Source organism: Lepisosteus platostomus, chromosome 4, assembly GCF_059453375.1.
Source record: "Lepisosteus platostomus isolate fLepPlt1 chromosome 4, fLepPlt1.hap1, whole genome shotgun sequence".
NCBI classification, from domain to species: domain Eukaryota; kingdom Metazoa; phylum Chordata; class Actinopteri; order Semionotiformes; family Lepisosteidae; genus Lepisosteus; species Lepisosteus platostomus.
The window spans coordinates 75,577,658-75,604,286 of record NC_142614.1 but is presented as its reverse complement, the minus strand read 5'-3'; the positions used below and the strand labels follow the sequence as shown (position 1 = coordinate 75,604,286).

Below are 26,629 nucleotides of genomic sequence, written 5' to 3'. Positions count from 1 at the left end.
AGTGGCTAAAGCAGTTGTCGGAAAAGCGGGGTCGAGGTCCAGGGGAGAAGTCATAGTAAGGCAAAAGCGTAGTTAGTAGGTAAGCTCCGGGACAGAATCTCAATCGTGAGCAATGACCGGGGGACAGATGAGGGTTTAAGTAGAGGACTGATTGACATGTGCACGTTTGGTATGGGGAGAGCTCGAGGGAATGCGGGAGCGCTTGCCTGCGTGAGGGAGATTCGTGACAGAACCAACAGAATCAACCTGAACTCATAGAAAAACAAGAATGCCCCCGAGACACCTGGATCCCCCTCCTGGACCACTCTGGTATCAACACCCCCAAACCCATCCATACCAGCTAACAAGATTCAGAATCGGTGCAACCCTCCAACCTGGACCAAGAGCAGGATGGGACAAGAACCTGCACCACACTACGTACACAGGTTTGTATTTTTGGCTGAAGATGAAAATGTCTAACATAGATTGTTTTGGTTCTAGCAAACAATAAAAATAGTTGTTAAAATCCAAACACACATAATGAGATCACTCTCTGTCAGTATGTGTAACATTCTGGGTCTGGGCTCCTCTGTATTTGGGCTAAAGAGAGTTCAACAACATTTATTAAATGCACTGACATCATAATCTGACAAGATCCATTGTTTAGGGGAGACTTGACCACCCACTGTCCCCCTGGTATCGTGAAGCTCATTGTCCTTTAGCTTTCCAAAACCAGAATCACTTGGGACTCCGGGGGGATCGGTGTATGCAAAATATGAATTCCTTATGCAAGAAATTGTATATGGTCAATATAGCGATCATATCTTATCAGCAGATGGTAATCTCCAAGGAACAAGTAATAGGTTTATTCCACGCTGAAAAATGATCAAATGATTGATGAACCCAAGTGATTTGAAAGAAATGTTAAACAACTCAAAGCGAGGTTGTATAAGGTTAGGGGAGCTGTCTGGTGTGTAAAACACCTGGTTGCAGCACTGTGGCTGTTGTGCTTGAAGAGCTATTGACTCGTGAAGAGCACGATGTACTATCCCCATGTACCGCCTGTCTAATGGTGCCATATTGAAAAACTCATAAAAAAATAAAGAAAGGGGCCACAACCACAGCAAGGTTGTATAAGGTTCTGGGGGCTGTCTGGTGTGTAAAACACCTGGTTTCAGCAGTGTGGCTGTTGTATTTGAAATGCTATTGAGCCATGAAGACGACCCACCCGTCCCAGTGTATTACCTGTAGTGTTATCTTCAGAAAATCATAAAAAATTAAAGAAAGGGGCCACAGCCACAGCAAGGTTGTACGAGGTCCGGGGGCCTGTCTGGTGTGTAAAACACTTGGTTTCAGCAGAGTGGGTGCTGTATTTGAAATGCTATTGAGCCATGAAGACGACCCACCCGTCCCAGTGTATTACCTGTAGTGTTATCTTCAGAAAATCATTACAAAATAAAGAAAGGGGCCACAGCCACAGTAAGGTTGTATGAGGTTTGGGGGCCTGTCTGGTGTGTAAAACACTTGGTTTCAGCAGAGTGGGTGCTGTATTTGAAATGCTATTGAGCCATGAAGACGACCCACCTGTCCCAGTGTATTACCTGTAGTGTAATCTTCAGAAAATCATAAAAAATTAAAGAAAGGGGCCACAGCCACAGCAAGGTTGTACGAGGTCCGGGGGCCTGTCTGGTGTGTAAAACACTTGGTTTCAGCAGAGTGGGTGCTGTATTTGAAATGCTATTGAGCCATGAAGACGACCCACCTGTCCCAGTGTATTACCTGTAGTGTTATCTTCAGAAAATCATTACAAAATAAAGAAAGGGGCCACAGCCACAGTAAGGTTGTATGAGGTTTGGGGGCCTGTCTGGTGTGTAAAACACTTGGTTTCAGCAGAGTGGGTGCTGTATTTGAAATGCTATTGAGCCATGAAGACAACCCACCCATCCCACCTGTAGTGTTATCTTCAGAAAATCATAAAAAAATAAAGGTTCCATAACCCAAAACAAAGCTGGGAATAGTCAGATGACCTGCTTAGTGTGCAAAACACTTACCTGCAGCATTGTGGGTGCTGTGGTTTAAATGCTATTGGTTTGTGAACCAGTGCATTGTGCCACATTAAATAAAAGCAAGAGAAAAAGAGATTCAGAACACAGAGCTGTGTCAGTGTTCTGTGTAAAAAATCGGTTTGAACATCATGGGAGCTGTTTTTAATAAGCTGCTGAGTAAAGAATATTTTAATCTTCCTGCTGTCAGTAGTATTTTCAATATAGTTGACCCTTACCTGAATGAAAACAGGACGTAAAGGAAGGGTTTCAGAAATCAGACAAAGCTTTATTCCCGTGCTTACAGTCTGGGTAATTGGAGACCGCGCTGTTCTGCTTCCTATGGTCATATACGGGTTTTTCGCATGAAGCCGTATTGAACAGTATTTCTCGCTTTGTGAACGTGTGCACACAGCGGTCCCCCGGGTTCCAGTTCGTGCGTAATTACGCATCGATGAAAAACCGGAGGTTTAAAAAAAGATAATTAGCTCACCGATAGATTGATGTAAAGGCTGTGGAAATATCCACAAGTCGTGGTCTTTAAAATGCTTTTGGTTTGAAGGCGTTCTGTGCTTCCATTGCGGAGATATGGACAAAAGCATATTCGTGCTTGGTCAAAAAAATGTCATAAAAACGAAAAAGTAAAGGCTGAGAAAGCATCCACAATGTATTTTATACACAAAGCAAGTGTTTTTGTAACTCTAAGAGATTTTGTGAAAGCGCTACAGGCGTGCCAAAATCGTTTTCGAACTTCAAGCTAACTTTACCCCGGTACGCAGCGGCTTCGTGGAGGAAGCTTCAGCAGCGCACGGCTGGCCGCTCGTCCCAGACCCCTAGCCTCCTCCTGTGTGCGCTAGTCCGTGCCTCACCGTGGGCTCTGAGGAAGGCCACCGGGTCGACTCTGTCAGTGCCCTAGGGGACACTTGCACCAGGTCCCCTTGTACTCGTCTCTGTTCGATGAAAATGTGCAGCGCCTGCAGCCTGGCAGCAGAAGACACCCCCTGAAGCCCCAGACTGCACCCGATTGCTTGTCTCTGGACTGATTTCAGAGCAACAGCATCTTTTTGTAATGTGGTGACCACAATTGTACACAGTTATTTTAGATGAGGCCTGACTAATGTTTCATATAATTTTAATATACCTGCTGTAATATCCCTTGATTTGAATTCTACACATTGACACTACACCCTAATATTCTGTCACCTTTATTTGCTTCCCCACATCAGGAAATAATAAGAAACTAAAGGTCACTCAGCCCACCCTGCTCATTATTCAGCCTCACGCCGCGCTTTGTAGGATGAGCTCTGCCAGTCAGCCAGGTGCGCCACAGGCATTTCAGGAATCTGTTCAAGTGTTTATGTCAGCTGCTCATCTTCAAAGGTATTCATTCCTGAAATAATTTCACAGCCTGCATTCTTAACCCCTTTATAGCTGAAACAAGAAATTCTCTCAGCCACACTGGTTGTGTTTGGAGTGAGAATTGGGTTATAATTAGAAAACTGAGTGTATACTGTAGATAAGGGGAGACGTATACTGGGATTGTGTAATTAGAGGAGTGCTGCAGGGGTCTGTAGTAGGACCACTGCTTTTATTAATATCAGTGATTTCCATTCTGGTATAGTTAGGCAACTAGTTAAGTTTGAAGGTAATACCAAATTAGGGGGATTAGCAAACATGGATGTACCAGCAAATTAATTTCAAAAAGAAATTCGAATCCAAAACCGGGCAAATACTTGGCAGATGACATTTAATGTAGGTGTAGCAGAGCTGGTGGGGTGACGTCATCGCCCTCCCTGCGCGCAGCAGGGTCCTCAGCCGCCTGGGCTGGGGGAGGTCTCCTTTAGCTCACGCGCTTGGTGCCCTGCTGTGTTACGCCGGAGACCCGGGTTCGCACCCCAGGTGTGGGGGCCGGAACGGGTGGCGGGGGGCACGACACCGCGCGGAACCGTGACTGTCACATAGGCAAGTGTAGGATTTTACAAGAAGGTAGTAAAAGCTATAAACACAATTTGGAAAACACTGAACTAGCAGAGAAAACTTACAACAAAGATTGAGGTGTTTCTGTTGATACATCATTTACATTTGTAGACCATATGAGAAAAGAAAAAGGTAAACAAAATTTGAGAATGTGTAGATAAATGCATAATACGTTAAGGGGTTTTGTGTTAAAATTGTATAACATCCTAATAGGGCTTCATTTGGAATACTGTGTACAATTTTTGGCATCATGTTATAGAAAAGTTACCCCTACTATGGAATCAGTTAAAAGAAGATTAATCAGATACATTCTGGGGTTTAAGGGAGTGACAGGCTGAAGGAACTGAGTTTTTGTTTTGTACAGAAAAGACTGTGAAATAGAGACTTGATTCTTGATACAAGTATTCACAATCCTCAAAGACACTGACACGGTCAGCAAGCAAGACTTCTTCAGACTGCACAGTGATACACCAACTGGAGGACACAAGTGAAAATGAAGTTGAAGTGCATCTATAAAACAGAACAGGAGGCACTTCTCTACACAAAGGGTTGTGGGAGTGTGGAACAAGGTACTCAGCCATGTTGTCAAAGCCCATGCCCCAGCTTCTTTCAAGAAACAGGAGGATGAGATTCTTGTATCATTCTGATTCCTGAATCTTAAGTCTGAATTTTGAATTTTGTATTTATCAATACAGCTCTCGAATAAAAACGGTGCTTTTTTTTCAGCACTGAGGAAGCTGTTCATGTATTGTTTTTGTCAACAATACTAAAACACTTTCACTCACATCGCCAAATAAGCAAAGCTCTCAGAATCTAAAACCTGGGGACAGAGCTCATACCATCTTTCACCGGACACAGCCGAGTGGCAGAGCCTAAAGACAGAACCTTGTTTTTACATGACCTTTGCAGCCTCCCGTCAGGCTATTAATTGAAATTCACACTGGCTCCTGCAGTAATGAAACACCTTTCTCCGTTACGGGAAACAGACTACGTGGGCTGTGCATCAGCCACTATTTCAGCGTGGGCTGAGCATGCCTCATGTACCGTGGATCCGCAGGAGCTAGGAGACCCCTCGAACCCTGCTCCGATCAGAGCTGGTCCAGGCCTCCTGTGATCTGAGCCAGCAGTGTGTACAGCTGCTGCCTGCTCTGCACCTCCCACCTCGCAAAACAAAGCTCCTGGCTGTGTGCAAGTGGGCATGATCAATATTTCCCGGCCCCTGTTCACCGTTTACGCCCACACACCTGCTTTGCACGTATGGTGTTCTACCCAGAGGAAACAAAACTGTGACATGAGGTTCATACATTTACAGAAACTCATAGAGATCACTGCCAAATACTGACATCCAGAAGGTGAGTATCTGCCACCTGTGGGTGGCCCTTTCTCTAAGGAAACCTCCAAACAGTGACAAACATGCGCTGCAGGGATGGGAAGCCAAAAAAAGCCAGAAAAACCGGCCTCATCTAAAAGCAGTCAGCTGTGTCATGTGCCTGCAATCAATTAACACGCCTCACCTGCAAGAGGCTCTTCTGCACCTGCAGCAGTGTTTGATGACGGAGAAAGAGCAAAGGGCAGTGCAGCTGAATGTTTCCTTCTACCACAAATCCAAAAGGAAGAATCCAGGGCTCAATATTGGGCCCCTTGCTCTTCAGCATTTACATGTTCCCACTTGGTCAGCTTTTAAGATCACATGGCCTCAGCTTTCATTTTTACGCTGACGATACTCAAATATACATCCATACCAAACCCGACACTGATGTGGCTGTCTCTATTCTATCTAATTGCATCTCTGACATAAAAATTTGGATGACTCAAAACTTCCTTCATCTTAACTGTGACAAGACTGAAGTCATGCTTATTGGTACCCCCCATCAACTTCGTAAAGCCAGTCCTGTAACCCTGTCTGTAGATGGTTCTGCACTTAAGCTTCAATCTAAATTGAAAAACCTTGGGGTTATATTCAATTCTGGCTTAACATTCGACCCACATGTACAGCATACTGTCAAAACATCTTTTTTCACCTTAGAAATATCGCAAGACTACGCCCTATGCTATCATTAACTGTGGCTGAAAAGCTGATCAACATATTTGTATTCTCTCGAATTGACTACTGCAATGCTCTACTCCCTGGGGTATCTAAATCTACTCTGAACAAGCTGCAGTATGTCCAAAATTCAGCAGCCAGAATCCTGACCAGGTCTAGTGCAAGTGTTCACATTACTCCTATCCTGGAGTCCTTGCACTGGCTTCCAGTCAAATTCCGCGTAGACTTTAAAATCCTCATGCTCACCTATAAGGCTTTACATGGCTTGGCACCTCAATACCTGTGTGAACTTTTATCGCCCTACTCCCCACCTCGCAACCTCAGCTCTTCAAATTCTGCCCTTCTTACTGTCCCCCAAGCCCGTCTACATTGTATGGGCGACAGGGCCTTCTCCGGTTATGCCCCCAAGCTCTGGAACTCTTTGCCCAAGGATATCCGAGAGTCACCTTCTCTAAACTCCTTCAAATCTAGACTCAAAACCTTCTTCTTCAGAAAAGCCTTTACTGAACTGGTTCCATTCTTCACCCCTCTGCTCTTCTTAATACCACCTTCCACGGTCTTGTTATTGTTGTATTGTTGTAATTATAATTGTGTCCTATCTTGTGAAATCTTCTTATTTATTGTTGTAGTCTTCTTATTTATTGTTATTGTCATCCTGTAAAGCGCTTTGAGAAGCCACCTTTAAAGGCGCTATATAAAATAAAGTTTATTATTATTATTATTATTATTATTATTATTATAAGAAAGGAACCTCCTTTAAACTATCGACTCAGTGGTCTCCCCCGCCGTGAAGCACTGGGGGTGATGGGATGGGGGTTCCATTGCGAGGTGGGCGGGCTGCAGCTCCATAGGGCCTGAAAACACATGCGTGACCGAAAGAACAGAAATGCTGTATCCAAATACTAAGACACGCTAATGACTCAGAAGATCCTGGTGTATTCGAGACGAGATCAGGTTCGCAGGGCAACTGGCTTTCACGTGGAGCTGAAGGGACCTGAACACGCAGGGTCTTGGCCGGTATCTGAATTGAGAGGGAACGCACGCACCGTGTAGGGGTGTGTGCAGGTACAAGTTAAAATGATTTAAACTAGGAAACCAAGGGGACTGGGAGCTCAATTAACAGAGACTAAACGGCCCAGGCTGAATGCAGCATCAGTCACTCAGGGCAGAAAGAAAACTCTGCAGATTCCCGAGCTGATAACTTTCTGTGTGCAAGTGCACGCAGGCAAAACACGTTTCAAGACAAAATCAGCAGGAAGCACAGTCCTTAGAGGCCTCTACCTCAATGCCAGCAGCACTGACAGATGTCAAATGAGCTAGATGGGCCAAACTGCACCGTCATTTGTTTTTATGCTCTTAACAGTGGATTTAGAAGCAGAGGGATAAGCACGCTCATTATAAGAGTTATACAAACTTGGCTTAAAGAGTGTGTTGGCATTACTGAGTACATGATGCTCAGGTGAGAAAGGCAAGAACGAAGAGATGGTGAGGAGCACACCTGACTCAAAATCTCCATGCTTCAAGGTTACGAAGTTCAGTTATAGGAGCACAGATCGGTCACAAGAATGATGCCTTACTATACTACATAAAGCAGAATTATATAGTGTATAATCCGATTTGGGGGTGGCACAGTGGTTAGCATTTCTGCCTTGCAACACTAGTGCTATGGGTTCACTTTCTGGGGTGCTATCCGCGTGGAGTTTGCATGTTCTCCCCATGTTTGCGTGGGTCTCCACACACTGTGAGTGAGTATGTGTTTGTGTGTCTTTGTGCCTGCCATGGACGGGTGTCCCATCCAGAGATTTTCCTGCCTGGTGCCTGTTGCTTGCTGGGATAACATCTGGCTCCTCCAGGACCAGGAATTTGATAAAGCAGTTAGAAATCAAGTGGCTAGATGTATTCATGGATTGATGGATAATCTGATTTGCATGGATGTCTTGTTCCTCCAGAAAATGTGATGACTACAATTATTCGTTAATATTGAATTAATATTTCGACTAAAGAAGATGGACAAACACAAGTCCAGGCAAAAAAAAGACTCAAAAGTTAAAACTGCTGCAGTTTAAAACTTTTCCCAACATCTAAAGGTTGCAGTGGTTGAGAACACAGTGCCACCTTCTGGACAACCTGCCAATTTCTGAGACTACAAGTATGTTTCTTGACTGTCACAGTTCTAATATTCAGTAACAAATGTTATAAAATATAAATTAATCTAAATCAGTACATTCAGACATGTTCCACACTAGAACAAACAATGTGTTTCTGTCTTCTAGGAAGCATGCTTTGCAGTTAGGTGTTGCTTGAGCTGGGTTGTCGTGTCCCTGAACCACACAGCTACCCTACTGTTACCCAGGGAGGGAGGACATGAGCCAGTCAGAGCAATGTCCCCCCTGGTTTCTGACAGGAGGTCGAGGGGCTGGGCCTCTGGAGACAGGAGCAGCAGATTGGTTGTCCCCTTTGGGACGTATTCAATGAAAGAGAGGGCTAAATCTGATACAGATGATTTTACTGATTTCACTGCTCTATCTGATCATATGTCTTTCTACATTTCGCCTGGCAGACATGCAAGATCAGTTCACTTGTCAGTGGGGCCTGTGAGGGAAGCTGCAAGCTGTGGCTGTGTTCAGTAACTCAGCCATACACTGGCTGTGTGAGGAGGGGACCCACTGTCACAGAGCTGAAAGAAGAGCTGGCCATGAACACAAATGAGTGAGGAGAGCACTTGAGACAAATGCCCAGGGCCTGATGGTTTCTACTTATTGTACAGAAAGTAAGGACACAAAAGGTGTTATTCACAAGCTGTTAAATCGAGACTTCCCAGAGTCACTCATGACAAGGCTGTACTCAGAGACTTGACAATTACTAATGTGGTGATAAAACCGAACCAAGTCACTGCAGACCAGTAAGTGTGATTTGTATCACACGTAAGGTCACGGAAACGACAATCAGAACTAAACGAGTGGATGTCTGAGTGGGGATCAGCGTCAGGGATCGGCTGTTCTGACTGATAAAAAGAACAAGTGCGGGTTAATTCCACCCTGAAAAACGGAAAGGAGAAATGCAACGTTTGGGCCGCTGAGCCTTTTTCACACACCTGAAGAAGGCTCATCAACTGGCACGACGGTTGTGCCAGTGGGCTGATAGTTACTGAGAGCTCCACTGTAGCCAGAGGGGAGCTCAGCTTCATCCAGCGCAGGGCTGAGTGCATTTATTTCTCTCTCTGCGCTCTGCAGGGATCCCACGCAGTTAAGAAAACCCGGTTCTGTTTTATCTCCTGTTCTACCTCCCAGGCGGATCCCTCCTCAGCTGGCCCGGTGGTCGGGCCGGAACGGGGGCTGATGGGAAGCCGGCCAGCGCCGCGCGGCCTTTCCCCCCCCCGCCCCCCACGAGCGTGAGCGCGGAGCCGCTCGAGAGCCCTTGGGCAGAGCGGTCCTGCTGATCGAGCCGCGGGCCCTGGCCAGCGCCGAGATGACAAGCACCGCTCCAGCTCAGCACCCTTCAAACACCGGAGAGCCGCCGCTAAGTGCTGCCCCTCTGAATTGTTCCGTAAACGGTGTTAGTGCTGATTGTGCTGACTCACACGGGTTAAGAGCATCACATCAATTCGAGAACAACTGTAATGCCACGCTATTGTCATCTCCCGTTTCGTTAATTTTCATAGATCAGTGCAGCAGCTTACAAACAGGATACATCATACAGTTTGTAAGCAGTTGCTTACGTGCCTGAAAAAAAAAAACAGGGACAAAACACCAGAGTTAAAACTTCTTTAAAAAATGCTTTGCCATTTTGTATCATGTCTCACGATTTCAAAGGACAGGGGTCTCTGCGCTGGGGTGCAAATGAAAATGAGGTGCACGCTATTCGGCACGGGTCATCAAAAAGTTGTATTTTAGTAGCGTTAGTGTTGAAGAGGCAGACGTGGCTACTGGAGTTGCACACATTCCACCTCTTATCACTAAAGAAAACAAGGAACCTTCCTGCCAGTGTTGACAGAACAATGTGTAGACATTCCTTTATTGTTCATATGTCTTCCTTCCATATGCCTGTTACAGGTAAGCTTATGGAGATAATAATTAGAACTAAACTCGAGGACTCTAGGTGATAGTCAACATGGATTTAGAAAACAGGACCAAAACATTAAGGTTCAAGAAGCAACCAATGACAAAGACTTAAGTGTGTATGTTGACATAATTTGCCTCCTCTAAACAATATGAGAAAGCTCTAAAAATATTAGGATATAATAATTATATAATTATTATAATTATAGAATTTAAATCAAGATGTGTAATGTTAGAATTCTGCATTGCACAATTAAGACCTTATTTAGAATATTGGGTACAAAGTGCTGCTCTAGCACCGGAGAAGAGCAACACATCAACAGAGGTTGTACTAGGTCACACCACCTGGGACCAACATCTCTCTGCAAGCTCTGACAATGCAGGCTGTACACCTCTTTGAACACTGAATTTGCCAGATGTTCACTCCGCCAGATGTTGCCAGCAGCTGTATCACTCTGCAACTCACAGCTGGCAGCCTTCTGAAACTAAGCAGCTGTGAGCCTGGTCAGTACCTGGATGGGAGACTCCTGGGAAAGCTAAGGCTGCTGCTGGAAGAGGTGTCAGTGGGGCCAGTAGGGGGCACTCACCCTGCAGTCTGTGTGGGTCCTTATGCCCCAGTATAGTGACAGGGACACTTGCTGTAAAAAGACACTATCCTTCGGATGAGACATAAAACCGTCCTGACTCTCCGTGGTAGTTAAAAAACCCAGGGGGTTTTCTCAAAAAGAGTAGGGGTGTTACCCCGGTGTCCTGGCCAAATTTCCCCCTGGCCTTTACCAGTCATGGCCTCCTAATAATCCCCATCTCTGAACTGGTTTCATCACTCTGCTCTCCTCCCCACTGAGAGCTGGTGTGTGGGGAGAGGGCTGGAGCATCATCCAGTTTTCAACACCTGTAAAGTGCTTTGAGGGGTGTATCCAGACAAGTGCTATATAAGTGTAAGGATTATTTATCTTTTAACCCTTTCAGTATCTTCACCAGTGTGTTACTGTTTTCCCGCAGGATGTGGGGTTTGTGGCCATTGCCACAGGTGCTGTCTGGCTGCTGTGTTTCCTCCAGGATGCTACACATGTTATAGAAGCTGCAGATCACTGGTTTTAGAATTTTTAGTATTGAGTGGTTACTGGGTGCAGAGACGTGTTCGTTCTGTTGGGAGATGTGACACAGCTGTGCGTAGACTGAAGGCGCTTCCCTGCAGTACCTCTTAACAGATACAGCAGGTGACGAGATGAGTCCAGCTCCACATTTCCCAGGATTCGATCACATCTGCTCACACAGGTACCTTCGCTTCAGAGCAGGGGTGCTGAGAGCCAGCACAGGCCCAGGGCAGACAACCGTTCCAGACCCCTGCATTGTGTCTGACAAATGGTTTTAAATATACCAGAGTAATAAATGTCAAAATGAAGTACAGTAAATGACCGCGTTAATCGTGTTCTTGTGAATACCATGACAGCACACAATCTAAACATCACAGTAAACCCCATCAAACTGAATAAAGTAGGCCTTCGACAGTAAGAAAGCCAGAATATTATGGTCAATAACACTCACTATAGTACATGCCATTGAAAAAAGAAAAAACTGTAATGTAATTTGTAAACTACATGAACGTCATGTTCGCATTGTGCATATAAATCGTGCTAGTACCATGTTAAAATTACTGTGCAAACAATCATTAAACTAAAAGCACAGCACTGCAGTACAGTACCATTCGCACAAATTACAACAGCGCTGGATGCTGTCAAAGTCTCATGTTCTGGCAAGGCAGGCCTCTACTGCCAGTGCTCCTAAGCTGCTTAGTCGATCTTGACACATCGTGGACTGCAGGACGTGTTTTACTCTGGCCAGTGCTGGATGAATGCTGCGCCTGCACGATATTAACCAGAAGAGTCGCAGCAGTACGGTGGTGTTTGGGAACAATGTGTCGATTTTCATGTGGTGGAGCCTGTTGAACCATTCTAATGGTGTCAGAGATGAGTGCCCCAAGACTGGCAACATGAGTGGTTCTCAGGTGTTCAGGTTCGCTCACTAGCTCTTCTGATACGTCAACGCTGTATTTCTCAACAAGTATTCTGGCCTGGCCGGGCCCCTTCAGAGACCAGTGGGCCCCAGGTCACGTACTCCTCCCTGACCCCCCTCTCGTCAGGCCTGCTTCAGAGACACAGGGGCCCCAGGTCACGTACTCCTCCCTGACCCCCCTCTCGTCAGGCTCTGCCAGACAGAGGACAATTCTGTTTCACCACCAGGCTGGGTCTCCTGACAACCCAGGTTCCCAGGGAGGCAACTTCACCTTCTGTAACAGGTGTGTCCTAAAATTATGTGCAATAATAGTGGTTCACACAGATAGAAGCCACGCAACTAATTGTGTGGCTTGTTACGGTAATTATGTACTCCTAAATTAATTTAGATTTGCAACAGCAAAGGGTTTGAACACTTCTACAATAATGACTTTCCCATTTTTCTTTTTAGATCATTTATTTACTTTTTTGTTTTTGTTTCTTTGAATGTGTGGAGTAGGCTGCGAATGTGACAAATACTAATTGCTACTTCAAAGTGTCATGGCTGCAAGTTTTAAAGCCACAAAATAAAAAAAAAACTGTCTAAACACTCTTGCAGGGCGCTGTTTTGGAAGAGCACAGGCAAACAGATGCTCAACAAAAACAAAACTCACTTCACTTTTTTAAATGCTGGCATTGACAACGTAGGTCAATAACACAGTCACTGATCGTGAGTTGGCAGTGAGCCACAGCTGTAAGCAGTTTCTGCCATCACTGTATTCCTCATCCCAGCTTTACTCTGATACCCACACACCTAAGGTATCCTGCCATTAAAACTCAGTGCCCCAGGAATACTTCCAATGCACTTCCAGGAAATTAAAAAAATCTAGCTTTCTCCTTGCAACCCAATGAGCTTAATATACATTTGTTTTATCAATACAAAGGATGTCCAGATTCCTTTCTGCACACACAGGGTGAGTCACTTCATAAAACCTAATTATCCTTTCCTGAGTCATACTGCAGCTGTAGGAGGTAAACAGCTTAATGTAGTGCCACTGTTAAAATTATTCTGTTTAAAGCCCACTAGCACAGCTATGCCTAATCTCTTGCAAATGGGCGGCTGTTGCCTTCTGTCTCACTAGTGCTCAGACAGACTTTGACTGCACTATTTTCTAAACTCACTAATTGGCACACAATCCAGTCTTTGATTTCTCTGTACTGTGAGCTCAACTCCTTTGACTGTGCTATTGGCAGTGATAAGGATGTTATAAGGAGTTCTGCAGAATAAACAGAGACCTGAGCTGACAGTCACAGTGCAGAGGCAGGTGCTAACTGGTTGGTGAAGTGGGACGGTACTGTTTCTGGTACTGTTTCACTACAGGTCCAGCGTGAAATTAGCCGATGCTGGGAGCAGGGGGAGCAGCCGAAGAAGAGGGTCCAGAGTGCAGCAGGGCAGATGGTACCATTTGGATCATATGGTGATGAGATGGGATGGTACTGGATAACCATGGTTTGTGATCTCAGGGCAAACTGAACTGAACTCCTCTTCTAGGGGGGCAGAGCTACACTTCTAACACTCAGCGCCAGCTCGCATGGCCACAGCATCTCCTGGTCTTTCTGGTCTGGTGGAACCAGACATGTGGAGCTGTAGACCCCTGTGTTAAAACCAGGCTCACCTGTGTGGCAGCAGAGGTCTGGAGCTGCAGACCCCTGTGTTAAAACCAGGCTCACCTGTGTGGCAGCAGAGGTCTGGAGCTGCAGACCCCTGTGTTAAAACCAGGCTCACCTGTGTGGCAGCAGAGGTCTGGAGCTGCAGACCCCTGTGTTAAAACCAGGCTCATGGTTTTGACTTACCAAAGAGCTGGGGTGGGACGCTGATCCCGTCGGCATAGGCGATGTACTTCCACTGCTCTGTCCTCAGCATGTACGTAGAGGCGTTGACATCAGAGCCATGGAACTCGCTCAGGACCCAGGTCGGGCGTGGGCGGCCCTTTGGGGGGGTGTCCCGGGACAGCAGGGGTAAGAGGGAGTGCCCACTCAGACCTCCGGGGAGAGGGATGCCAGCCAGGTCTGCAGAGAGAGCAGGGCGACCTCAGCTCACGCATGCAGAGGTGTGCCTGCCATGCACAGGGCACAGGCACGACACACATGCTTTGAGTGGGCAGAACTTTGCCTGTGAATTAGTTCATGATTGTGCTGCAAATCTGTCAGCCCCCCTGTAACTACACATTTCCTGCTAGGAGGCAAAATGTCATTAACTAACTTCATTTCCCCCACATTTTGAAATCTTAATACAGTGATTTATTTTTCATACATGTAAAAGAACATTATTAGTCTTTACAGAAGGCCGCATAAAAATGATTATTGAAAGGTCACTATTGAGCACTTGAAAGAAAAGGGGTCACTGCGCCCAAGGTAGTTTATGCCTGTGTTAATAGGAGGCTTTTCGTTTTATAAGAACTCCTCTGCGAAATCACTCAGGGATGTCTCCAGGTCTAACATCAACACAATCAAACCAAATTTCTTCTTTTCATTTTTGTTCAAGGTTAGGACCTTCTGATCTCTGAAGAAATAGCACAGTGTTTCCCATTCTTAGAAAAATTAAATGAGTACTCTCTTTGTGCAATTATGTTATTTTTGTAAATGTCTCCCTGATAAAAGGCACATGGACTATAAATGCAACTGTAATAGGGTCTACAGGCTTACAAAGAAATGCAGCGTTGTGTGCTTCGTCATGAAAAGGCTTATAGCATAACACAATAAAAGGTGTCAGGCTCTTTGAGATAACTAACAAACCTGGGGCCCTGGCATTATGTACAGGACAGGGGAAATTATATGGACAATGTACATTATTACTACATTGATTAGAATTGGAGTATAATATTAACTGCAGGACAGTTTTTTCTTGTGATTGGACATAAGTAATTTTCTAGGAGCAGTTTTCCATCACAACTCTCTGTGAAGGTTGTTAAGGGAGCAATACGTTGAGGCTACTGATGCCTATTGTTCTGTTTTTCCTCATTCATAAAAGTTGCCATTATCCCTTCATCACTGGTGTCTAGGAAGAGTCCTCAAAGCAGAACACTAATACATTATCATGGAGATTGCATGGCTGATGAACAAGTGCTTTCCTGTGTCACATTGTACAAAGCTCAGGCGCAATCTCATCTTGCATCTAATGAGCTCTTTGAAACTTTTCAGTCAGGGTCTAGGGAGAGAGACAGCACTGAATCAGTCGATATTAGGACAGTTAATGATTAGTTGATGGGTTAACATTCCTCTCCTACTACATATAAAAGCAGGTTTTGATACCGTCCATCACAGAACTCTACCAGATTGGAGGGGAAATTATTTCAGGGTCACTGGTTCTGCCCTTCCTTGATTTGACTCCTATTTGGTAACCAGGAGTCCACTTGTAAAATATTGGCTGTTTATCTTTAATCTTGTCCTACTACTCATGGTGTTCCACAGGGGTCAATGCTGGGACATTTACAATTTATTATGTATTTCTTGCCACCTAGACAGATGATTTGCCTTCATCTACTTCTCCCCATAATTCCCTCAACAGAAGGTCTGAGAAGTCTCCTAAGGAGCAGCTTTTAAAGGCACAGCTGATACATTACCCATGCTTTAAAATTAAGGAAAATGCACAACTACTGTTTATGTAATAGAAAGTTGTAAAAGACATATGGCATCAAGCAAAAAGCAATGTTTTATAAGAACAACGAGGCTTGGAAACAAGAAATGGGCATGCTGCCTATGTAGCTTGTTTGGTCTTTCAAACCTAATTGATCTGAGGATCTGAAGATCTCATCTGGTTGTTTCTTGGAAGGATCTAGGGTATCAGCTACAACAACCCTGGTTCAGTAACTTCTCTTCCACAATTTCCATGTAAAGAGATCCTTCCTGTTCACAGTTTTTAATACATTCACACTGTTATTTCCACTAGTGTCCACTAGTTTGTGTTTCACTATTGATTCAGAAGAAATCTATTGGGTTGACTATTGGCCAGTGCTTCTTTGAGGATTGTAAATACCTGAATCAGATCCCCTCATCACCTCTGTTCAAGACTAAAAAGATTTGGTTCTTTTAGCTTGTCAGTGAAGGGCATTTCTTTAAACCCCAGAATGTTTCTGGTTGATCTTTTCACTGAATTGATTCCAGAGCAGGAATATTTACATTGTAATGTGGAGAACAACCCTGACTATGATATTCTAAAAGAGATCTTACAAGTCCCAATTTGATTCAATAGCCCTTTAAAATATATGCTTTTAAGAAGCATTAACAAGTGGTTGGATGGTATTCACAGCTAACAGTCAACAAATATCTAAATGGTCTCCTGCTTTTTCTTTCTGTTCCATGTTGCCTGCCTGTCTAAAAACATAGGCTGGCTGGGGAATTTCCAAGGAAATTATGTACTGTAGCTCCATAAATTATGAACCATCTGGTGTCCACTCATTTGGAGCTGTTATCTACTTGGATATCCCTGAGTTTGTGGGCTGCTTATCTCATCCAATGCCTCAGCTGTCCAAGCACACTTTACCAGATATTCTCTCCCCTCGACAGGCAGAGAGGCTCTCCAAGACACAGGTCGGAAAATAACCGGCCTACAGATCTGAACTGCTCCAAACACAAAACAGTGTCTTATTACATTTGTATGAGTTGGGATATACTGCCAAAATGCCAAAATGCATTTCTAACCTCAAGTAAATATACTGTATATGCACAGATACAACTGCAGTCACAGACAACATTTTGGGTACCCATCATTTTAAACCATCTTATTCAACAGTTCACTTCATTTAATGAGTTCTGCTTTTTCAAACTTCACATTTTCCAGAACACTGCTGCTGTGGAAGCGCATATTAAAACCCAGAACAGGAGGCACTTCTTGACATAAAGGGTTGTGGGAGTGTGGGACAAGCGCACCAGTAAGCTGTCGGAGTCGATGCTCTGGCTTCTTCCAAGAAACAGTTGGATGATGTCCTTGGATTAATTATCCGGTGGCAACCAAACACACCAGATGGGTTGAATGGCCTCCTCTTGTTTCTCCTCTGTTCTTACATTATTTTAAGCATTTTATACTGCGGAATTAAAAGATGGTTTTCCCTTAAGTGAAACAAGAGCTGTAATTTCACTACAGAGGGTAATATTCTAAGGATATGACCTTTTATCAATAGGTACACATGCAAAAAAACAAACAAACATGTTGTAAGCATATAAGAGCAAGAGTCGAGACAGCAGCAGAACCGGAGAGAACCGCTCAGGGCTTACCAAGAGCTGTAGGGTAAATGTCCACCAGGGAGACGGGCTGAGGGACCTGCAGCCCGGCTCGGACCCGGGGCCCCGTGACGAGCAAGGGAACGTGGGAGCTGCCCTCGTACATGCTCATCTTGTAGAACTGCCGGTGCTCCATGGCCAGCTCGCCGTGGTCGGAGGTGAACAGCAGCACGGTGCTGGAGAGGAGCTGGGAGTCTCGGAGCGCCAGCAGGATCTCCCCTGCAGTGAGGCAGCAGCTGTCAGCAGAACCCAGTTCACCCAGTTCACCCAGTTCACTGGTTAATTAAGAGCTGACTCACGCTCAGCACCTCGGGGCCCTCAACAACAACACACAAAATTACACAAGAGCAAGCAAAAAGTGTATGCAAGAAATATAATACTTAACAGACCAGCTGAAAGACTGCTCACAAATGTCTTCAACAAGTTTAAGAAAAAGCATCATCAGACTCTAGAGCTGATAGACAAGGGAACGGTTTTAACACGTTCACAGACAGGAAAGTGCTTAGCCACCCCCCCAGTTTTCAACCTGGTGTGTGGCACAGACAAGTACCTGCACAATGCAAGACATGAAAGGGAGGAGAATCAGGCTGAAAACAGGGCCCTGGAGTACAGTGGAACAAGCTCGTTAAGCTTGTGAAGTTGACAGTAGCATGAGATCCACTCAATATTTCCCAGGTAACGATTGCAGCGGCTGTGGCAGGGACAAGCTCCTCAGACACACACAAGCAGTCCCTAAGTCTTGTCCTTGCTCCTGCAGGCTCCCTGCTCCATGAGTCTGCTACACATTGGGAACACTGTGCTCAGTCCCCCTGGATTCCATGACAACTGTACACTAGATCTAGGAAAGCAAACTACCTGAGGTCTAAGGTCAAAGGTAGGCAAACTGCAACCAAGACCTGTCCATTCTAATAAAAACATGAAAGTTACATAAGCCTTGACAGGCATGTCCTGCAGGCTTCGTGAAATGGCAAGATCAGGCTAAAGAGAAAATTAGCTTCTTGTAGAGTCAGTGCATGTCTGGGGTGCTGTAAACAGGCCTCTTCAAATTATATCCTCCTTGCAAGATAATCCATTTTAAATCAACAGTGTAACAAGAACGCGACCTTAATCAAGGAGCAACAAAGAAGAGGCTTTTGAATTTAATCATGGTGATTATAAAATAACACAATCCAAATTAAAGACTAAAATAAGCAAAACACCAGCCTCTTGAGAAGTTCCAGCAGTTCTAATACAACATGAAAAACAGGATGAGGGCTTCAAATGAGTGCAGTAAAACAACATGAGGGCTGAGGCAAGAGGTGTGCTCCAGGCAGCTGGCTGAGTGATTGACACTTTCGCCAATCATTTAATCAAGCCTCCTCATCAGGCTACCTCATGGCCTAATCAGGTGTGACCAGGTGTGACTCGCCAGTCACAGGGCTAAATGAAGCCAAGAGCCGGTCATTATCCCATCGGTGATTGCTTGAAACTCTTGGGCACAGCACACATAAGACTGGGGCTTTCAGACCTGCCTGCACTGGATAATTCAACACCATGTGAGGCTTCTGGAAGCTGTGTGAAGCAGGAAGTCCTGGGCAGGTGTGAGCAGGGAGTGGCAAGAGGAGGACCTGTTTGCCCCACTGTGCTATTACTATGCAACATGACAGATTTCACAGCCCCTGTGTGAGTCCAGCAAGCACAGACACAAAAACGACTTACTGCCCTTATTCTTAATTTGTGTTGAGCTGTGGTTCTCAAACTGTGGTACGCATAAGCACCCCCAGGTGGTACGCCAGATGACCCTGGAAATCTGTTGTGAGCGCTGCAAAATTGGGACGGGTTTTCATATTTTCTATTTTAATAAAATTAATTTATGTGTGAAACACACAGCCTGCATACTTAGCTACGATGATACAGTGCGCGCTAATACTTGAGTGGACACAAGGGCTACTATGTAATTCTATACCACTGTATAGGAATGGGTGCTATGAACGTAAGTGGCCAATTGTATTTAAAAAAAGTTATCTCCAGCAAATAGGGAGGGAGGAGAATGTGTGTGATTTTGGAACACAGCCAATCTTGTAAGCACAGAAAAGCGTGACAGATAACAGTAAAATATTAAAGGACTTTTCTACGTTAGTTTGAGAAAAATACACAGAGCATCTCTGTGTTTCGCTCACATGCGCATGAAATAAAAACTTTTTTTAACTTCTGACACAGACTCCTGACTATCGTTTAAGGGGAAAAGGGGGAAAAAAGGTAAACATTGATAAAACAGGTAAGCCCCACACTATTGGTGAAGAACTTTGTTTACCATTGGCAAAAGAACTGACACGTATTATGTGTGGAGAAAAAGCTGCTGCCCCTTTCGAATGACACAGTCACTCGTAGAATTATTGATATGGCAGATGAGGTCAAAAGTACGCTGATAGAGTGCTTTAAGATGAGCAGGATGCTTTTCACTGCAATTAGATGAGTCTGTAGATGTCGTTGATTTGGCCAATTTGCTATTTTACGTTCGATACGAGTTTGAGGGCACGTCCCGTGAGGACTTTCTGTTCTGTAAGCTGCTACCAACACCTACAGGAGAGCACATATTTCAGCTTCTGAATGAATTTATCGAAGAGAATGGCATCGACTGGTAAAAATGGTGCAGAGCGATGACAAGCCGACACAGCGGTGTAGTTGCATGAATTGGAGAAGTTGCTCCAGATATGAAGTGGACACATTGCAGCACCCACCTCGAGGCCTTGGCCATCAAGAAAATGGCTGAGGATTTAAAATCTGTGTTAGACTCTGTATTCTAGACTCTGTATTAAATCTGTATTAGACTGTCAACGTTGTGAATTGTATCGAGGCTCGATCAACGAACTCAGATCTGTTCAGTGTGCTTTGTAATGTGGCTGGTCTACCTGGTTGATACATTCTCACATTTGAATGAGCTGAATATGGGACTGCGGGGGCTCTCTTTAACCATTTTTGATGTGTCTGACAAGATCACTTCTATGAAGAAAAAGCTGCAGCTTTTTGTTAATAAAATCAACACACGTGATGTCTCTGCTTTCTCAACTTTGGAGAACTATCTGCACACGTGGTGTGCCACTTGATGCTGCTGTTCGAGATGTGATTGCAGTGCACCTCTTGTCATTGGAAGAACAGATCTCAGTGTATTTTCCAGTTGAGGCCACACCACAGTGGATCAGGAACCCCTTTACTGTTGATGTCGTATGAATACCCGAGTTATCATCTGATGCGACTTTGATGTCAGAATTGAAACGATAGAGTGAATACCGAGCCCTTTCATTAAAGGCTGTGTGGTTTTTGATGAGCTTCTCTGCTCTCACTGCAATCAAGACAAATTACCTTTTCACAACAAAATTGATGCTGAGCCAGATCTGCGTTTGAAGCTCCCTGCCCTTGTCCCTGACATCGCAAGGCTTTGCTCGAGTAAACAGGCTCACCCCTCTCACTGAAATGGTAAATGCTCAGTGCTGTTTTTATTGTATGTGTATGTGAATGTGTGTGTGCACGCGTGAGCTCATGCTGGTCATTGAGATTTTCTGTGGTTCCTATGAGAAGATGGCTTGTAGGTACTTGGATGCTTTGGGTTGATAAGGGGTGGTACTTGGTCCAAAATGTTTGAGAAACATTGGTGTAAAGCACTTTACATGCAGAAAGGTCAGTCAGTGCCAGTGCCAGGAGGAAAACCAAGAAATTACTTCACCACCCATTAGACAGTTGGCGCAGAGCTCCTGTCCTGGAGAGCCACAGGTCCGTTAGTATTAGTATTTTTAGTTTCTAGGTTTACTTTATGTGTTGAGCAGGGCCAGTGCACAGCTCTTAAACTACACCAGTTAGAGTTAAAAAAGCTAATTGATATCTGTAGTCCCCGGGAAAGACACAACCAACAAAATGGAAACGAAAAAGAAAAAGATATATAAAAATATCTCAAAACATATTGGATGAAAATAGATATTACAATTGGTAAAGTAAACGATCAAATCAAATAATGGCATGTTAAATTAATACATTTCCTGGAAGTTGCAAGAGTGACATTAGAAGACAAGTACCTATCAAGATCAATGACATGATGTCAGACATCAGAAGGTTAATGATTGCAAGATTTATTTAAATCCTGTGCACTTGAACAACTTCTACTCCTCAAAGCACAGACTTTCACCTAATGCTCAATAGATTCCAAGGCCACACCGGTGTCTTCAGGTGTCTTTTAGACTTGAAGATTAAAGAGTCAGTAAGCAGATGAGATTGTACAAACAGAAGTGATTAGCCTGGGTCACTGCTGTGTTCCCATGAGGGCAGCACGCTCCACAATATCATGTCGAGGAGGTTATTCAGCTCTGAGCTCGCAGTGGCAATCTCGCGGGTGTGCGGTTCTGGAGATCTTGACATTTTAGAACGTACGTGGCAAGGTGCACAAATGCATAAGGAGGCACTTTGCATATCAATCATCCCATTTTCACATCAAAATGCCTTCTTTCACCTCCCATTAAATATGCTGGTAGCCTTGTGAAGAGGCCGCTTTGAGACAGAGGGGCATGACAAACTGCAGAAAGAGAGCCCCTGCTCTGCTCGAGTGCATCGCTCGCTCCCGAGCTGGCGGGTCTGAGCGCGAGAGAGAGGAGCAGGTGGACGAGTGGACCGCAGGGCAGCTTCTGCTGCTGAAGGGCATAGTGTGAGCTTACCCGTGAATGAATGAACTCAATCATAAGGGCTAATCTTAACTGGACTGAACACGCAGCATTCTTATGGCCGGAAGAAGACTGAGGACTACAGCCGTCCTGGGGGCCTGAAGTCCTTAAGAGTGCAGGCCGGGATGAACGCAGGAGCATCCAGCTGTGCCCAGGTGGCCGGACGTCAGCACAGAGCACGCTGAGGAGAAACACCTGGAGGGGACACGCATTGTCCTCTTCCTCCAGGTCCACCGCGCGCGTGGCTGGGGAGCCCGGAGAGACGCGTGAAGGGTTAGTGGGTGGCGTGTGCAGGTGGGCGTGTTTAGTGTCCACCCCTGCAGGTACGAGCCGAGCAGCGCAGCACTCGTTGGCGCCTATTTGAAATGAGCTGTAAGTCAGCGACTACAAAGAGGTCTTAAAGAAGAATCAATTCTGCTGGGAACCCAGTTAACACAAGTCTCTGGTTGGAGCTCCCAGTAGGAAGTTAACGATGGTCTCTTTTATAACTCCTTGACTCTTTATACAGCTCTCTAGACACATGCAAACAGCCCTTTCCACTACAGCTGTAGTTACAGGTTACTTTTTTCAATCCAAACCAAGAGCTTATTCTGAATGTTGATTTTGTTAACTACTGCATTTCAGTAAGACATTTAAAAGTTATATCTGTTTTGTGAATTACATTAATACCCCAAATAATTACGTTAGATGATATTATGTTACGCAACGGTGATGAAGCTCAGTGTGTGGGAAGAAAATGTTCTGTCAGCAGTTTTCAGGGGACTAACACCTGGTAGATATATTTACTGTACCCCACGACTTCATCACCAACACGAAGACCTGTTTGACTCCTTAGTCTAGCTTGTGAATTCGCTCCAGCCCTGGACAAAAGACCGAAAGATATGTAAACGTGCAAGGCTTTAAAATGTTTCAATTATTTTTTTTCATGTAAATGAACTTGCTCACACATCACAAAGGCAGCAGCACTGACTCATGCTAACCACATTCTCAAAGACACTGAACGAGTCGCACAAAACTCACTTATTCCATGAATGAGCAGCGAAACACAAAGCAGAGGACAGTAAGGGGAACAGCATTTTAAACCGGGAACAGCCGGCATTTTTTACACAAAGGGGGGTGGGAGAGATGAACAAGCTGCCCGGCCACATTTGTGAAGCAGATACTCTGACCTCCTTCAAGAAGCGCCTGGACGAGACGCTGGAATCAATCAGCTTCTAAAATTAAAAACAGTTAGCCTGACTGGCCATTTGTTTGCAAGCTTTCAGATATTCCTAATGGTCAGAACTTGCTTATACTCCAGCTGGTGTAGCACTGTGGGAGTGGGAGCACTGGTGTGAGGTTAGCAGGACCGAAAACACCACAAGAAGCAGAAAGAAAGCCGTACCACCGTGCAAGGACCGCGACCTCCGGGCTGGGCTGACCCTACTCAGCAGGGTCCAGTCTGGAAGAGCAGGGAGCACGAGGCCAAAACAAAACAAGAACCCGACGTGTGAAAGGGTCAGCCTGCCCCGGCAGAGACAGGCGACGGGACAGGCAAAGGGAAACATAACAACAACAACGGCCTTACGGGGGTACAATCCCCCTCCGGGACTGCCGGTGACAATAATCCGCCCCTCGTCCCGCCGGGGGGTGTCCAGTGTGCCCTGATAGAGCACAGCTGGGGCTCATCCTCAAGCTGCCAGAACAGCTGGGACGACCAGGGCTCCGCCACCACACTGAGCACAAGAGCACTGCTTCACAATTACTTCCCTCACCTTGGCCCTTTCCACGAGATTCCTATCAGCACGCACTAAGTGAAGAAATAACACTTAACACGTTAAGAAATAACACGTTTAGAAGCACGGAGATGCTGCTTGGGAAACAACAATGCCTGCAAACCCAGAGTAATCACACCATGCAACACAACACAATTTTTACTCATACAAAGGCCCTTCATGTCGCAGCATCCCACACTGCCTCAGAAGGTGAAAAACAGCAAAGCGCCTGAGCACATCTTCACTCCAATCAGTTACACAAAAGAACGCCCACGGCTTCAGTGTGAATTTAAGGTCTGTAGCTTCTGCATTCTTATCAGCTGGGAGTGAGGGAGGACCGCAGGCAAGGAGCACAGCAGCTGATGGCTCCAGTCTTAGCTGACTGAGGTCACTGTGTGGGAACAACCAGCACATCCTGTGATCTTAAGCAGCAACAGGCAGGGGCATTCCTCAGGGCGGGAAGGCTCAAGCCTGTCAAGGACGACACAGGTTTATGTGTTCATAAAGTGAACCACAGCCCACAAAGGGGGCCTCATAATGTTAAATCACTTCTGTGACTTTACTGACTGTTCTACAGAAATAGACTCTATAGACTTTAGCAGTGTTGCTGTTGCTGTTGTAAAAAACAAAAAGACTGAAAATCACTGTCCACCGATTCCGAATTCCTGCGGTTTGCACTGGGCTGCGGCCCTTTCACAGGCCGGAGGGTCTGTGTGCCCCTGTCCCTCATGACCAGAGGACATCCCTGTCACTCAACAGAAGGGCGTGCATGCCCAAAGACGCTGACTGGCCCTTGCAGAGCTGTCAGCTGAGAAGGAAACATCACAGCTTTGGAAAGTGCGGTACGAGCAAATTGATCAACACATAAATGAAACCATTTATGAAAAAACTGTTCTACGTTTTTTTTTTAAAAAACCCTTTGCTGTAGAATCCTTGCTCTGGAAGCCTTTATGTGGACCTGCCTGTTCAGGACTCTTGGACAGCACTGTGATGGGCTATTTTGAACATGTCCCTGGCTGAGGAGCCAGTAGGAGTGCTGGCACATGATCTGTCTGTCCTGCGTTCTGTACAACAACCGAAATGTCCAAAAAGATGAATAGATGCTGAAAAACAACACCATCTGCAATTTGTGCACCAGAGATTTTTTTTGGTGTGTGAAATTACACTGTAGGCAACGAACCCAACTATAATCTAAATATTTATTATTTTTGTATAAATACACTAAACTCCAAACCTGAAAGGAAGTGAGAACAATGACTATGATGATGATGCTTCTATTGCATAACAAAAAATGAGAAAACCTGCAGATTTACATTCAGGAATACTTTACTCATGCTTCACACGCATGCTGAAGGTTTAAAGAAAACGTCACGCACTTAGGCTGGGAGGCTCAGCCAGCAGGGAGGGGATCCAGTTTCTAGAGGCTGGCAATGATAAACGTGATGATAAGGGTAATGATAAATGAATTTTCGTTTGCATGAAAAAGGCGCCTCGTCGACAGACTCACCCAGCATGGCGTCCGCCTCTGCGCACATGGCGTAGTAGAAGGTCCGGATGTCTTTCAGCTCCTGCTCCGTGAAATTGCTGGAGCAGTTCTTGGTGTAGGTGGAGTAAAAGTCCACCTGATGCATCCGAGAGAAAGGCAGCCATGTGGGCACGGTGACGAGATGATGAGACACCTGCGATTAATGGAATTAGAAGCACTAATTACCAGCACGGCTCACAAGTGCATATTCACTTTTTCAAGGAAAGCACTGCGTTCTTCAGCCTAAAGGAAAAGACTAACTGTGTTAACACAGTACACATGAGTCATCTGCACCACGCAAAGCTGCAAAGAGCTCACCTTACCGTTTCAGTGAATTACAGCGCTCATCTGCAGCAGAGCGTGGTGCCCGCTGCGTGTTGGCTCTCTGGCCAAATGACAAGGTGGCTCATAGCAGCCAAACATGATAAAGTTTTTTTCTCAAAGAAATGTTACTTTTCCTTCCATAATGCCATATTACCCCTGTCCATCCTGAACATTTCAGCCTTGGAGACTTCTTCAGGTGAACAAGGGTGACACCCGAAGAAGGCTCCACAGCCGAAACGTTGCGTTTTCTTTCTTCTCTTGGAATGGAATAAACCTATTACTTGTTCCTTTGCAGCCTACGCATGCTGACGCAGCTCCCCACCTGAATTTTATAATACACAATAAATACATATACCTGTATAGACTATCTAAACCTAGATAAAAAAGCAATTTATGGTCGATAGCAAAACTTGTTACATCAGTCAAGTCAAATACAATGCCTTTTCAGTGCAAATCAGTAGACGTGGTTGATACATTTCAGTATTTAGGGACTTTTAAGGCCTGCACTTAAAATATTCAGGTGTCCAAAAAGTGTTTTAAGGTTGATAATTGGTTGCTGAACGGGTTTTATCAATCTTGTATTGAATGTGCTTTATCTTTTGCCCTGATCTGCTGGTTTGGGAATGAGAATCCGAGGAGTAAGAAAGTCACTGGCGCTGATCCTGCAGGTCCACCCCACATCCAGCAGCCACGAGCTGTGGGTGAAGCACGGTCCATCCTAGTGGACTCCTCGCACCCTTTGCTGAACGAATCACAACTACTCCCCTCTGAACACAGATGCACGTTTCCCACCTTAAAAACAAACAGGTTCCAGTTCTCCTTTGAACCTGAGGCCATATCCCCGCTCAACAGCGGATCCTCTCGCTCGTGTCTGTCTATGTGGTGTGTGTTTGTGTGTTTCCTGTATATGGTCTGCTGCGGTGAAACTAACAGCCCCTCGGGGATAATAATAAAGACTCTTCCT

At 45.2% G+C, this 26,629-nt stretch overlaps 1 protein-coding gene across 2 annotated transcripts in view; it reads right to left on the bottom strand.

Moving 5' to 3' along the window:
- The window catches only part of arsk (arylsulfatase family, member K), a 34,117-nt gene that overhangs the window by 3,857 nt on the left and 3,631 nt on the right, over positions 1–26,629 (bottom strand). Inside the window, exons 5-8 of one of the 2 annotated variants that reach the window (XM_088630714.1) lie at positions 25,324–25,495; positions 17,369–17,593; positions 13,949–14,164; positions 6,836–11,458 (exon numbers count right to left, since the gene is read on the bottom strand). In XM_088630714.1, the coding sequence (XP_088486840.1) occupies positions 11,361–11,458; positions 13,949–14,164; positions 17,369–17,593; positions 25,324–25,495 (711 nt within the window). In that variant the 3' untranslated portion in view covers positions 6,836–11,360. Of the gene's footprint in view, positions 1–6,835; positions 11,459–13,948; positions 14,165–17,368; positions 17,594–25,323; positions 25,496–26,629 lie in introns of those variants that run through there. The other variant, XM_088630713.1, reaches the window with a different exon arrangement.